The sequence below is a fragment of the Caloenas nicobarica genome, chromosome 19 (genome assembly GCF_036013445.1).
Source record: "Caloenas nicobarica isolate bCalNic1 chromosome 19, bCalNic1.hap1, whole genome shotgun sequence".
Lineage (NCBI taxonomy): Eukaryota > Metazoa > Chordata > Aves > Columbiformes > Columbidae > Caloenas > Caloenas nicobarica.
Genome location: NC_088263.1, coordinates 7,751,191 through 7,765,844, shown reverse-complemented (window position 1 = coordinate 7,765,844; position 14,654 = coordinate 7,751,191). Strand labels below are relative to the sequence as shown.

At 46.1% G+C, this 14,654-nt stretch overlaps 1 protein-coding gene across 1 annotated transcript in view; it reads right to left on the bottom strand.

Moving 5' to 3' along the window:
* Positions 1–7,033: 7,033 nt before the first annotated feature.
* Positions 7,034–14,654, bottom strand: part of CFAP77 (cilia and flagella associated protein 77) — a 52,197-nt gene continuing 44,576 nt past the window's right edge. The window contains exons 4-6 of the mRNA XM_065648769.1: positions 10,090–10,192; positions 8,492–8,593; positions 7,034–7,060 (exon numbers count right to left, since the gene is read on the bottom strand). Coding sequence (XP_065504841.1) covers positions 7,034–7,060; positions 8,492–8,593; positions 10,090–10,192 — 232 coding nt within the window. The remainder of the gene's footprint in view (positions 7,061–8,491; positions 8,594–10,089; positions 10,193–14,654) is intronic.

Below are 14,654 nucleotides of genomic sequence, written 5' to 3'. Positions count from 1 at the left end.
CTTCAAGCAAAGGCATTGCTCTGCGGTGAGGCCTCTGTTTGGCAGAGCACCTAACGCAGGTGTTTGGATGCCTTCACACAGGCAAGGGCTTTGCTAAATCAGGCAGCGGTGGGAAGCTTATTTGGCAAAGAAATGAGAAGGGTTGATGGATTATGAGATATTATAGATGGGATATGGTTGCATTTAACATGTTTGTTCAGTACAGACAGTGAAGGAGACTGTTGTTCTTTCCCTCTGGGGCTGCACTGGTGCAAACACTGCCCTGTTCCTCGTGTGTGATGTTACCCTGAGCATGATGAGAATTGTGGTGATTAGGCTGAGTAAGGTGTTGTGCATCTTACATGAAGCAATGAACAGGCAGAGACAGAATAATTCCTCTCATATTTATGATTTAATTGGCTGTGTCTGCATTAGCACAACTTTTTAAAACTGGAAAGAAATCCTATTGCCTATGGCTATTGCAGGATCTAAGGGTTGTGGTGTCCAGCACATGGCTGTGGTCCTTGCTGTGTGGATGCTCTGGGGAAGGGACCGCATCTTGCAGGCACTTTTCAATGGGAGGCACTGAACACCTTTTTACGAGCATCACGGCCTGGAAGAGTACTGAGGTGAGGCCCAACCTATAATGAAAGGAGCACATAGACAATTGGTTACAGCGAACAGCCAGCCAAAGAAAATAGGTTGTAGCACAAACAGGAAAGAGACTGAAGATTAGCACAAGGGTTTTTGCCTGTTCGGAAAGTGTTGCTCCAGCTGAAGTTAAACACTTCACCTGTTTAAAATGAGGACTTCAGGAAATTCTTATTCTGCTTTAGTAACAAGACCCTGTAGTCTTACTATGGTGTATTGGTTGTCTGATGTTTTCAAATGCTGGTATGCCTTAAGGTGGACCCTAAAATAAATATTTCTTGTTTCCTGCAACAAAGGACTTCTGTGCTTCACTGCAGGGGCCAGGATGGGCTCAGAGCTCCCAGGGAAGCCCCTGTTGGGGTCAAGGACTTGTGCATGACCTGCCCAGCAAACACACAAGCAGCCTCCACTAGGAATCTCCTTTGAGGTGGGGAGGGAGTAAAAAAATGCTCATGACAAATAAACAAAGGGGAAATCGCCCTGGGGGAGAAAGGTCCTAGGGCCCTTTTGGCGAGCACACAACTGCGTGCATCAAACCTGTGTGGGAGATGCTGAGTTACTGAGATGCATGTCTTCATGTAGGGAGTGGGGTCACCATGGGGGGCCATGGGCTTTACCTGCTCCGACACAATTCCTTGTGCCATCCATCTGCCTTGTGTAGCTGTGCTGAGCTGCCTGCCACTTCCCCCACCCTGCTCAGGCTGGCTGGATGTCAGGTTTTGCATATGTAAAAATATACAGCAGTCTTTGCCCTGAAAAGCTTGCTAGTGATCTCATTAATCAAGACAAACAAAGCATATTTAGCTATTCCCCCTCTCTGGAGGAAGGCATTCAGGTACTTAAATATGCATTTGAGAGCCTAACTTCAGACAGTTGTTTCTGGATGTTTTTGCTTTCTCTCAAGCAGCAGCAGTGACATAACCCCTCTCTGGGAGGGGAAGGTGGGGGAGGCACATCCAAGGGCATCCCTCTCTGGGATGGGGTTGAAGCCACAGGGGAGGAAACAGCATTTTTTTCACTCCAGTCTTGGAACAAAGCTCCCAGGTGAGAACAGTCACACTGAGCTACAACTGGCAGTAATTAAAATTAGCAGAGCCTTGACAAAGTTGTGAGGGATGCCAGGTTCTGCCCTCAGCATGAGTAAGTGGGAAGCACCAGGTGTAGGACAGGGGACAAGTGCTATTTTAAAAAATGAGACACCCTCTCATAATGAGGGACAGTTCAAAACTATGGATTAGTCCCAGGCCAGTAATCAGAGTCAAGATAAGGGTGTCCTTGGGTCAAAGGTCTTATTATGACAGAGGCTGGTGTTGAAAAGTCAATGCCAGTGATGAATCCTCATCTCTGATTCTTCTAATTTATATTTTAAATGATGAACCCAAAGGTACTTCCTCTAGAGACAGCTGATGATTCTACCATTACTCTGATGTGGTTAGTAGCTGTTATGCCAGGATTTTGTCTGAATCGTGGATTTGGAGCACTGGCTGTAGCAGGACAGGAATATACTTTGGAGGCACAAGCTTGGTGTTTTTCCTTGCAGGGTGATCAAGCTGCAATGGTTTTCAGCAGCTGATTAGAAGCAATATTTTCCTGTTGTTCTTTGCATTTGTTATTGGCAGATTAAAACCTGCAGGACAATTGCAGCTGAGATGTAATGTCAGCCCCGGCTTTGAAGAATTAGAGGGGCAATTAAAAAAACCTCATCATTCCTAAAACCTAAATATATATTTTGGGGTTGTTTTCATTTGGGTTTCTCAGTTATTGTAATGTTTTAAATTGGAGGACTATAAATGATCACTTGGCAAGCATTAATATAACGACATGCATGTTGCAAGCAGAAGGAGGTCTGTTAAGGGAGGGTTAATAAATCACATGTGAGATAGGGGAAGGCAAAGCTGCGACAGGGAAGGCTGAGCTGACACAGACTGGCTGCAGAGCTGGGGTTTTGTGGGTGCTGTTGCCATTGAGGTGGGTGCTGGGGTGTGCGTGCTGCAGCTGCTGGACATGCTCAGCTCTGGGGGGAAGGTAAAGGAGAGTGACCCCGGGAAGGAAGTTTCAATTGATATAGCTGGATTAAATGGTTCGTGGGAGGAGTTGAGAGTGAACCCATGGAAAAAGCTGAAGCAAGTATTATACTAAGCAGCACCAGGTTCTCCTCCTGCCCTGGAAGGATCCATGCTCGGCTGTTGGGAGATGTCTGTGCCCGCTCCTCTCCCAGTACCCGCCTGCTCCAAGGCAGCTTCCCAGCCCTGTATGATTTTTCACTTTAACAACTAAGCTGCCCCTCGCCTCAGCCTAGTTTTTCCATCATCCATTTGATCGAATCCTTTTAGTGGGTGACAAAACACTTTCTTGAGCTCTCTTTACAGGAAACCAATCTCTATTCCTTTTTCTAAACCTTCCTCATTTACAGGAGTCTAGCAAATCCTGGGCCTTTTAAGTCCTCTCCTTTTTTTTTCCCCCCCCCGAAACAATAGCGCTATGTTTGTAGATTTTTTCTTTTTTTCGGGATGAGGAGGGAATAAAATACACAATACGGGAGAAGGGTAGAGTGTACACACCGACGCACACCGCACCGAGCATCCCCATACAGACAAAAACCACACGCGCGCACGCATCGAGATGCAAATGATTTCCGTGAAGCTATCACTTGTAAAGCTTGACAGAAAATAATGAGAAACACTAAATCTTTTATAAGGTCAACACTCAAGCAGCTGTCAAACAAGAAAAGAATTTAGCGAAAGATCTGCAAAAAACTTCCATCGCCTCATTAAATCCAACAGGGCCGGGGCCCGGCGTGGTGAGGAGGCACCGGGGCGCCTCCGTTTTGTGTCAGTAATTTGCGGCGGAGGAAGAGGGAAGACGAAACAGCCAGAGCCGAAGGGGCCTTGGGGGAGGCTGGGGAATCGTTAGTGCGCCAGGAGCGGCCTCGGCTCCTAATTGGAAGCATTGGGCATTATCAACGAAGGATTTGCCTCGGCTCCCTGACAGCTCTCTAGGCCTGGAATGATAGCCCACTTGTCAGTGTAAAAGACCATTAAAAACAAACCATTTTGATTTAATTGGAGGCGGTGCGCTGGGGGCCCAGGTGAGGCGCTTCATCAGCCGATGTTGGCTGCTGATGCCTTTTTCCCCCTGTATTGATGGTGCTTTTTTTTTTTTTCTTTTCCTCCTCTCCCTTTCAAAAACTGTCTAGGAAAGAGAAAGAGGTGCTGAAAGATCCTTCACAGCTGCATTGAGAGCGGCTTTCAATAGGGTTGTCAACAAATGCCATGACAAGTTAGAGAGAGGCAGGTATTTTTAAAACAGACGTTATTCTGTCCAAGATGAGTTGCGCTCGGAGGTGTGTGTTGGATTATTAGGGTTACAAATACTGTGGCTTTTCCTGGCAGTAGCGCACTTAACTGGTTCAATGAATGGGGTTGATTTTTCTCTTCCCACCTTTCTAATTTCAAGAATGTGTGGAATTGCAGGACAAGGGAGTCTGGGCTAAATGGTCTTTATTTGCTCAGACCCAGGAAGGTTTCAAAAAGTGCTTGGCAATTTTTGGCGGCTGTGTTTAATGCCCCATGGAGGTTTGGGATTTTCTTTAGCTTCCTGAAAATAAGGGCTGCAGATGTTTGCTGGAGTTGACTGGTCATTTGGTCTGGCAATAGTGTGACTAAAGGAGAATTAACCCACTGGAGCTGTAACCCAGCATGTGTCCCTTTGGCGGATGTCCTGGGGTCAGACCAGGACTGGCAGCTTTTGTACCAACCTCAAGTGTTTCTGAGGTTTGAATCCTGATCCTTTTCATGCCAGCCAAAAGTTTTACTTCAAATCAAGTTGTCTGTTGGTAAATAGCATCTCTGTAGAAGGCAGAATAGGTCCATGAATGGAACCTCAAGTCCATTTAAAAAGCACTTCTGTGGACTTGTGTACAAAACAGTAGGTAGCACCGAAAGCAGTGGAAGGTGCTCACCTGTAACCCAACACAGCATGTGTGGTTTTACTCTGCTGCAAGCTGTGGGGCTGCGAGAACCCCAAATTTGTTTCTCCATAACAGCAATGGACATTGGTTGCCAACAGTTGTTTGTGCTGCCTTTGGGCAGCAGGGCTTGGATGCAGATGGAACCTGCCCTGGAGATGGTCCAGGCTGGAGGGTTGCACAGGGAGGGTGGTGTTTTATGGTGTGATTCAGGAGATGTTGGAGAGCAATGAAAATGACAGAGGAATGCCGGGTTACCATGTCTCTGAGGGAGACATGAGGAAGGGGCTGAGCATGGCAGAGGGCAACATTAGGCTGTCATGAAGAGGTTGAACGTCCAGGGCATGTGCAAACCAATATTGGGAAAAGCTGGACCGTGGAAGTGCTTTGCTGTGATTTAAGCTGTTTAGGCAAAACAAGAAAACATGCAGAATTTGCAAGAAAGTGTAGTGATGGTGACTGGGGCCCGGAGCCTGCGTTTGGTCACAGGACAGCTGTGGTGTGTGAGGTGACATCTTTGCTGTGGTATCAGTGGAGAAACGCAGGGGTTGTGCTCAGGGTAGCTGGGTCTCTGCTACCCACTTGGAAATCTGTTGTATTTTCTTTTTGCATTGTGCCTGTTATAGGCTGGTTAGCATGGAAGGCCAGTTGTCACTGCTGGGCTGGGACTCATCAGTTCATGGTGGACATTGAACAGCCATCAGGTGACAGTATTTTTAAAAAATTTTTTTTTGGTCAGCCAAAATCCCAGCTGAAGGGAGGTTTGATCTGGTGCCATGATGACAGAAAGCTCTTGAACTCATAGTTTTATTCCTTAAGCATGATTTAGGCTCTAGGAGACAAGTTTTATTACACTCCAACTTCATTAAGTTTTGCTGCCCTCAAACCTGGGAGGATAAACACGGTGTCTGAAAAGCTAGCCCACCACATGCTGCACATATCAAGCCCAGGTTATTTAAGCAGAATCTATGGCTTTTCTGGCAAGAAAACAGTTGCAAGATTACATGAGCTGTGCTTGTCAGCTCAACTCTTTAGACAAAAATAGAGGTAAGGCATTAAAAAAAAATGTGGAACATTTTTGTGTGTATGTGTTAAACCTCAACTGTTAATTCTGATGAAGGATCAGGCTGTGAGCAGATATCGGATCCCTGGTGAGAATCAAATTCTGGAGCCCAGAATTTTGCTGCAAAGTTTATACAGTGGGGATTCCTCTAATTACTTTCAGTGGAAGTTTACCTGACAGAGCTTTCCCAGGTAACGCAAGGCACACGCGGGAGAGCCGCTCAGCCGTTGACAGAGCCTTTGATTTTGTGCCAGGTTGCAAATTAAGTCTTTTGCCAAGGTACCCGAACACTCGCTCGTCAATTGCTTATCGCTTATTCATATCGTGCATCGAGCACAGCTCTTTTCATCTGCTCGGGAAGGCAGTGCATGTTGACAAAAGTGTTGTCCAAAGTTGCTGCATTTTCTTTCCTCTCCCTGTTTGGTCAAGTAAACAAGACTCTTCTCCCAGGAAAGCCACCTTGAATGTCTGTGTGAGTTGGAATTCTCTAACGAGCAAAGGAAAAACCCTGGTGTGTGTCAGTGACACGTGGTACGTGAGGCTATTTTGACACACGGGTGAATTCTGTCCTACATTGAAGCATGAGGTGTTGCTACCAGAATCCTCCTGGATTGAGGTGACAGAGCCTTGGAAATCTATTGTGGAGTGGTCAGCGTTGACTTGCTGGTTTGGATTGTGACTATCAAATATGTCACAATATGCAGATGACAGGCAGCAACTGAGTGAGAAGAAGGACGATGAGTGGCTTGAGGACATGTCACACCCCTGCACCTTGCACCAGCCACAGGTCACATGGAAAAATAATCCAAAGTAGGGCTGTGGTCAGGGCAATGGGCTCTCAGAATCTGAAGTTGTTCCAAGGTCATTAGCAATTTCTATAGTAGCCAGAGCATGGAAGAGCCTAAGAAAGCAGTTTCATGAGGACAGAAACACTGCAAGAACAAGCTCTCTCACCTCTTCGGAGCACTGCTCTCTGTCGTCACCTTTGTGAAAGAGGCATTGAGAGTGATTCCTGGAGTCCCTGGGTTTGGCTGAAGGGTTAGGCCAGCTTGTCCTTGAAGGCCATTCCACCACCACCGATGTAGAACCCAATTTTACAGAGATGCTTAAAGCGCAGTTTGGAGGGTACCAAGTGTCTTTGGAAACAATAAACTTTCTCTGGGTTGTTACTGATTTGAACTGGGTAAATGTTTATGGATGTTCAAGAGAACTTATTTTTTCCATGGAGGAAACTATGCGTTGAAACTCAACCGAGCAATTAATTTCCTGATCCAAGTTCCAACATGGGCCATGCCTGTTAGATCTGCAAACCTTCCAGGTTAATGTAGTGAGAAAGGAGTACAAAAAAATCTGCAGAGGCTGTGCAAAATGAGCTATTCCTCCTCCCCTGGATGCTGCTCCTGGGAAGGAAGGGGAGAGGAAGGAGAAAGGCAGAGAGAAGAAAAGACTCACAGGTTTGAGATCTGTGGCTGGAGGAGGAACCCAAACACAGTCAGGGAGGGAAAAAGGGAAAGCACGAAGAAAAACACAGGCTGAAAAATGAATAGTGATGGCAAGGTCTGGGGTGAGAGGAGCTCTAAAGAGGAGCCTTGCCCCAGTATCTCGTGTGACTTACACAATCTGTTTAACAGTGATCGGTCATGTTCTTTCCCTGACACTAGCCGCAGCGGCAGCTCTGTGCTGACAGGCAGCGGGGATAAATGATTACTGACATATGCTAATCGGACAGTCTTAGACAGAACGTAAGAGGAATACATCAAGGTGATGCAAAACATTTCTTGGTTGAAACTCTCCAACTTGTACAAGTAAATTAGCTTCAGGAAGTCACAAGGCTTCTTAGTTGTTTTAAACCATGGTTAGAAATCAACAGCGTGGCAAGAAAACCCCCCAACCCTTCAGAGCAAGGGCCGGGTGGAGGGCTGAGGGGCTTTTTGCAGTGATATCTATCAATGCCAGATATGATTTTGACCATGTAAACTCCCTGCAGGGTTTCAATGCTTTCAGACTTTCTGGTGTCTCCTTTCCATTCCACTTGCCCACCTCTGTTCCCTTCCTTTCTAAAATGCCCCCTAGCTCTTCACTTGAAGTGTCCCTGTAATTTACACCACAAACAAAGCCAATGGAATTCAAACAAGTACCCCAGAGCGCAGCAGCATGAGCAGATGAATTCAGGGAGATGTTCCAATCCCATTGCTGGAACAAGAAATCTTCACCTTGGCTCTTATTTGGATCAATTAAAGGAAATGTCACGCACATCTGTAACCTGGCCAGACCCTTTGCTCAGTCTCAGGGTGAGTATTGTCAATCAGGTAGTTTAGAGAGGTATCAAGATTGCAGGCTTTCTGGAAATCTCTAGCTATTGTGTGAAAATGCTGCTTGAAACATCTGGCGTGGCTTGAATTAGTTATGGTGGGAGCTGGTAAAATGGCAGGTTACCAAAATGCAGGTTTGATAGTTCTGCTCATGTAGGATGGTTGTGGGGACACCAGCAGAGAACAAAGGCCACCCCAGTACTATCAGGCAGACACAAAAAGAGGGTTCTCATCTGATGAAGCTTGTGAAAGTGCATACAAGTTAGAAAATATTAATAAGTCATTAGGCCCTTATCTGGGCAACTGCTGCCTATCTTCCAGGGCTGATGGCTGCAAAAACCATCCCACCTCGAAGTCCAAAAGGGATTGAAGTTTTAATACATCCAGCGTGGGAGTATTTTAGGGTCTGGGTCTCAGAGGCAAGAGCCTCATGTCTACCTTCGTTGCGTGCTAAGAGTGTTATCAGGGCATGTGGACAAGGCTAGAGGGTGTCCTTGAGTTCAATCAAGTGCTCCATACCTTCTCCAAGTGGGGCAGGTGCCAGAAGGACTCCTCCTTGGCAGGTTGTGGGTTTTTTCGCAGAAGTGTCGTGCGAGTTTCACGCACTTTGTCTTTCTGTAACTAAAGGTAAACAAGAATGGTCTGAAACAGCTGCACAGCTACATCCATCAGGTTGGTGTCATGCGATGTTGTGATACGGGGATGAACAAGACTCAAAGTCACTTTGGGCTGATGATCACAAGTGCCCAATCCGGGTAGTTTTTCATATCCATGTGGCTAATACTGATGTTGAAAACATACTGGTGAGGAAAACATGAGCAGCTGCCAGCTCTCAATACAAGTTTTATACAGCATCCCAGGGACATGACCATTGCCTGCAGGAAGCCCTGTGTTCCAAACGGTTCATCACCAGCTGGGAAAGTCACTTCCACCATCCCCACCATTGGGGGGTTTCCTGGCTGTCCTGTGCATGTTACTTTCCTGATTAATTGCAGCTTGTGGTGCTTGATAGTCCCAGCACAAGCCCATGCAGGTACCTGGGGAATGTTTTGGCCACTGTGTGAAACCCTGCGGAATCTGTCTGCTCTGTGGTCCAGAATGTAGGTTTGTGTTGCCTAACTCAGTAATTGGTGGCTGGAGGTTTCAGGAGCTTGATGGAGGGAACTTAGTGATTAAAACTACTGGTTGTTAATAGATAAGGTAGGGATGTACTTTCCAACATCCTAGGCTTGCGTATTCATACAGTAGCTGCTAATTAAGAACACTGTATTCTTGTACTTCAACTATAAAGCATAGTTTGTGATGGCAGTAAGCCCATTGAAATTGGTCATTACCATATTAGCTTGACTCTTCTTTGAGCCATTAACTAATAAAACAGTCATTGGCTCCTTTTAAATGTTATTACAATATTGGTATAACAGCACAGTTGCACTCTAACAACTGCCAATGCTTGTTGGCTGCTCTATTGTTTTGTCCACTGTCACAGGTAACCTGAGCAGAGTTGATGCTGTTCAAAGGACAGTCTGCAGGGCTCCTGCCATGAGGATGACATAAATACCAGATAATTTGAAACGTAATTCTTTGTTACAGAAGGGGCTTTTAGTATTGCGGTGATGAAAAGACAACCAGAGCCTCTGTTCTAACTGAAACCAGGAGTTTAACTGGGCATCCTGTGACCAGAGGCATATTGGTGCAGACAGATGCTTAGTGCTGGTTAGAAAAGTATCTCTGTGGGACAGGTGTCTAAGCCTTTGAAAGGCCTTGGCCAAAGCACCTGCAAAAGTTTGCTCAGATCCTGTACATATCTCCAGACACAAAAATACTTAAAAAACGACCCAAACCACCAACTAACCCTTCCTTTTTGTCTCCAGAGCACTCTCAGGCACACACATTGTGATTTGCACAGCTAGCGCTCACTCCCACAGCATCGCCCCCCAGGATGTGCTCTGGCTGGAGCCGGGCTCATCTTAGCTGGGAAGCAGCTGAGCTTTGGGAGGCTTCACCAGCCTTGTAGTGGTCAGGGAGGATGGTTTCCCAACTGGAAGAAGCCTATCTGTTGTGGGGTGGGACAGTGGGAGTTTCTGCCTGGTAGCAGTGCTGTGCTGGAGTATTATTACCTTTTTTGTTTCCACTCGCTGGGCTACTGTCAGTGCTCTCTGCTGCTCCATCCACAGCTCCTTGTATCTGTGTTGGAGGATGTCAAAAATGGGAGTGGAAGGCCTGGAAAACATTGAAAAGAAAACAATATAATCTCCAGGGCTAATGCCTCTATTTACCTCCCCGTGCTCTGCCCTTTGGAAGATGTGACTGGTGAGAACATGGATAAATCCTTGCACTGGGGAAGGCTTTGCATTACCACCCTGGAGCTTGGTCCCCTCCAGGCTGCCACAGCCATGGCAGCTGCCTGGGAAGAACTGCTGGGCGCAAAGTGTGTTTTGCTAAAATAAAATTGCTTTCGCTATTAACATATCACTACTGTGGTACATCAAAAAGCTGCAAGCAGATGCAATGATGGTTTGATGAGAGGAGTAAGTGCTGTTCTAAGCAGTCTGAATAGGGATAAAACTGGACTCAATGGTGAGGTGTCTGCAGCAGAGAGGGGAGCTGAACGGCTGAGCCCAGGTCTAGTGCCGCAGCTGCAGAGACCTGAGGTATTTGCCCCTTGAAACAGGGTACCCGGGAGCATCCTGGCCAGGAGGGGACAGCAGCAGAGATGAGCTGCAGATGACCATGATCCTATTAAAAAAAAAAAAAAAAAGGAGAGATAGAAAAATAAAAGGCAGCTGCTTGTCAGCCAGTGTCCTGTTCAGCTGCTCCAAGCTGGTGTTAACCTGACCAGCTTGTGGCAGAGCTGCAGCCTGAAATTGCTCCTTGCAAGTGAGATACTTTAACTTCATCAGCCACTGTGGGAGCAGAACTGGCAGTGGCAGCAGCAGGGTTCTTGCCTTGAGGACAGCATATCACTTATTGCTGTGGTTATGCTGCTATTCTTTACCCCCAGAAGCAGACACTTGAAGGTGATGGAGAATATCAAGCTTAAGTTCTATTAGTCCTCGTCCTTGCACATCTTGCTGGGGAGGGATTTTTCCCATCTCAGCAGCAACTGCTGACAGTGTGGAGCCATCAGCCCCAGCTCTGCTCCCACCTGTAGCCTGTGTTGCCTTCAGCTGCAGCTCCTACACCAAAAAGGCAGAGCTTTCCCTGCCTGTCTGGACCAGCTGCAAGACCTTGGGGACCTGGGCCAACTGCTGGGCTGCTTCTGGGCCACCAGCTCCATCAGATGGTGGTTTTCTGCAGAGAGCCCATGTGCCATGAAATGCACTGGCTTTTGGCAGGAGCGGGTCCAAAATCGGTAGCAGCCAGCTTTTAGCAGCCTGGAGAATATTTGACAATCACGGAGGGTGCCAGCAGCACGTATGCAAATAGTAACTCTTCTGTTTCTTGTTCCTTCACCCCTGTGGTGACTTTTATTACTTAATTATTGCACACCGCATGCTTCAAAACAGCCTAATCTATAGTCGTGTTTTCTAATGATGCTAGATGTGCGATCCAGCAATATACATCCCAAGGGGGCATTCATATCAGAGGAGACATCCTTCTGCAGACCTCCTGTTTCACAGATCACATGCTGCAGGGCTTTTTGAAGGCTTGGCTTACAAATCAGCTGTGCTGCTCCGGACTGTTGTCTGGAGACACCCTGTGCCAAAGGGGACACCGACATTTACCCTTTGTCCCCTCTTATCTCCCCTCCTTCCTTTCCCATTTGGCATTTCGTAGTGATCAGAGCAGGGCAAAATATTTACAAAGGATATAAAAGAAATGTGGCAAACTTGTGGCTGAGTGTGTATTGTCCGGGTGGGTCTCCAGTCTCATTGCATGGTGTAAATTTTGGTAGTCCTGGCACAAGCGCATGGTTCTTGTTTCCTTGGCCTGTCCCTTTGCTCTCCAAGGAAGGAGCTTTCCTGGTGTGCAGGAATAGCAGGCAGGGATGCAGGAATACACTGAGCCTTTGTGCGTGGTGTTTGATTATTGATTTTTGTGGTACCTGAATGTGTTTTCACATCTCTATGGAGGTGACTTTTACCATATCCAGTGGACCAGCCAGTTGGTGACTGATTAGCCCACAGCTGGCTTATAAGTAAATGCTTGAAAGGACACATTTGGGTTGATGCTCTTCAGAGATTCTTCCCTGCTGTGTGATTAATCGCATTTAAGTCCTGATCCAGCAAAGTATAGAACCATGCCTGGAATGATACGTGCATGAACTACTTCTTTGAAACTGGTGGGAGTGACTCGTGTGCTGAGTTACACATGTAAGCTCTGGTGGGGCTGCAGGACGTGAGGCTTCGTCTGGCTTTTCCTGCCTCCTTTGAGAGAAATACTGAGAAACCGGGGAAGAGTAGGAGGTATCAGGTAACTCATTTCTTTGACTAAGGTGACCAGAGAAATTTCAGCAAGGCAGCTTTTTCTCTGTAGGTCAAACGCTGACCTCATCAGAGTGGATGTGGCATTTTGGCCCTGATACTGGTGCTGCTGGCAGTGTGACAGTATTTCTGATTTGCAACTGATCTTTGGGAAAACATCCTCTCGCCTTAGTGTTACTTAAGGACAGGGTTGAACAGCTTGTGTGTTCCGTTTCTTTTTGTCACCCTGCCCAGATGTCACCCCTCTGAACTGGGAAGATTTTGCTGTAATTGTGGATGCAGTGTGGAAAGTGGGGGCAGCATCCCCTGAAAATGCTTATTGCAGATTAAAATCCATCTCGTTCAGAGTAACTCAGATCTCCTTGTTTTGGCACAAGCACCCTGCCACAAAAAGGAAAGGGATAGAAGTTCTGATAGGATGTAACAAATTATTTATAATTGTGGAAAAAAATAATCAGATGCTTCCTTTTATAGTCAAATAGTTGGAGCCAGTTCTAATGTTGACATTTCCTAAATATTTTAAAATTTATCTGTGCACATTTTCAAAACTATTATCCCTGAAACAGTTCCTGTCTCTTTAATAGAATCTCTCTCTAATTTACTTTCAGGAGTCAGGGTACAGACCTATTTTCAACTGAAATGACAAGCGCCTGCTAACTTGGTTATACAATGTGGTATGCTAGTCTGCCAGAAATCTCTTGGAAAAGAAGCTGCAGCCTCCTAATAGGCTATTTTACTGTGAAAACAATGTTTAAAAAGTATAATAAAGTATTAACAATATTAAAATAAAACAGTGTAGGCCTTAAATGAGCTACAAACTAGTTAAATCTATTCTATTCAATATGAGCCTTCAGTGCTTTGCAGCTGATACCTCAGAGCTGGGATTTATCTAAAATGAAGGCACCAGGGACATGCAAGAGAAATGGTAATTATAATTTGCAAACATTAGGCTGACACTTTTTTTGTGTATGTGTGTATAAATTCTGACAGCTGTGATTTGTGCCATGCCAAATAGTGCGCTACTGAGTTGGGAAGGGCTCACTTTCTGGCAGGCCATCCTCAGAGCAGCAGCTCATTAAAACTTTGGAGAAGGAGAAGTTGCCGAAAACAGGAAGGCGTCAGAACCATCTGAGGGACTTTTGGTACACGCTTGTTGAAAGGTGTTTGAGAAGAGAGCCTTGGGTCTGACAAACTGGAATTTTAGTACGCCTTTCCGTTCACAGTGGGGCAAAATAATTGGTCATCAGTGACTACTAATTTGGTTTAGTAGCCAGAGGCGGTTTTTTTCTTCCCAGAAAATCAATGACAGTGCTGAGGTCTGTTCAATGTGCTTCAGCTCAAGATGGGTCCTCATTTAGCTCTTGATGCTTCTTCCACTGGAGACAGCTATTTTGTTAAAATGAAATTAAAATCTATCTATAATACTCGGCTCAGGGAGCGGCACCCGTCAATGGCACGCTGCTCTCGAGGTTTCAAGGTTGTCACTCTCCCCTCAAACTTATTTTCAAAGGTTTATCTATCAGCTGAAAAAAAGAATACTTGGCAAAAGTGGATACAAAGGACTTTGCTCAGGAAGGGGGTTTATAGCAGCTTAAAAGGTACAGTCAGTTTGGTTGCTAAGTTGTGTTGTAAAAGGATAAAAACTTGACTTGTGATTGCCTTTTTCTTATATTATTCAAAAGCAAAGGGACTTGTAAATATTTTAGCGTGAGCTTCAGCCCTTGGATTTTCCGGGTGGCTCCCCAGGCAGCATGGACGGCTCCTGCAGAATTCAGGATGGGCTCCAGCAGCTGCGCAGCTCTTTGGGCTGCACCAAAAACCCTGCTCTGATTTCAATGGCACCTTAGTGGCAACAGGATCTGGCCCTGCACGCGTGCTTATGCAACAGATAAATCCTATAACTGAATTTTTTTCCTGTTGTGATATTAAACCTGTGCTGCAACAGCACTGGCTATCCTGAAACTTTAACCCTTTCTTGAAAGGTTAGTGAGGTTGCAGTGAGGTTTGGTCCTTGCAGATGTCCTTCCATTTAAGACGATGTGCTTTTGCTGCACAGCCAAGATCTCCCTTTGGGGTCAACATCTGCAGGGGTCACCACCTTGTATTCCTTTCTTGTGTACTTCATGATGGGAAGGATTTGCCCTGGGGTATTAGCGTCCATACAGAGATCTTCCCCTGGCTCGCGGCTGGGTGAGCCAAACCAGCTCCCACCAGCTCAGGTTGGTTTCTTATTGGGAACTGGTTTGGTCTCCAGCATC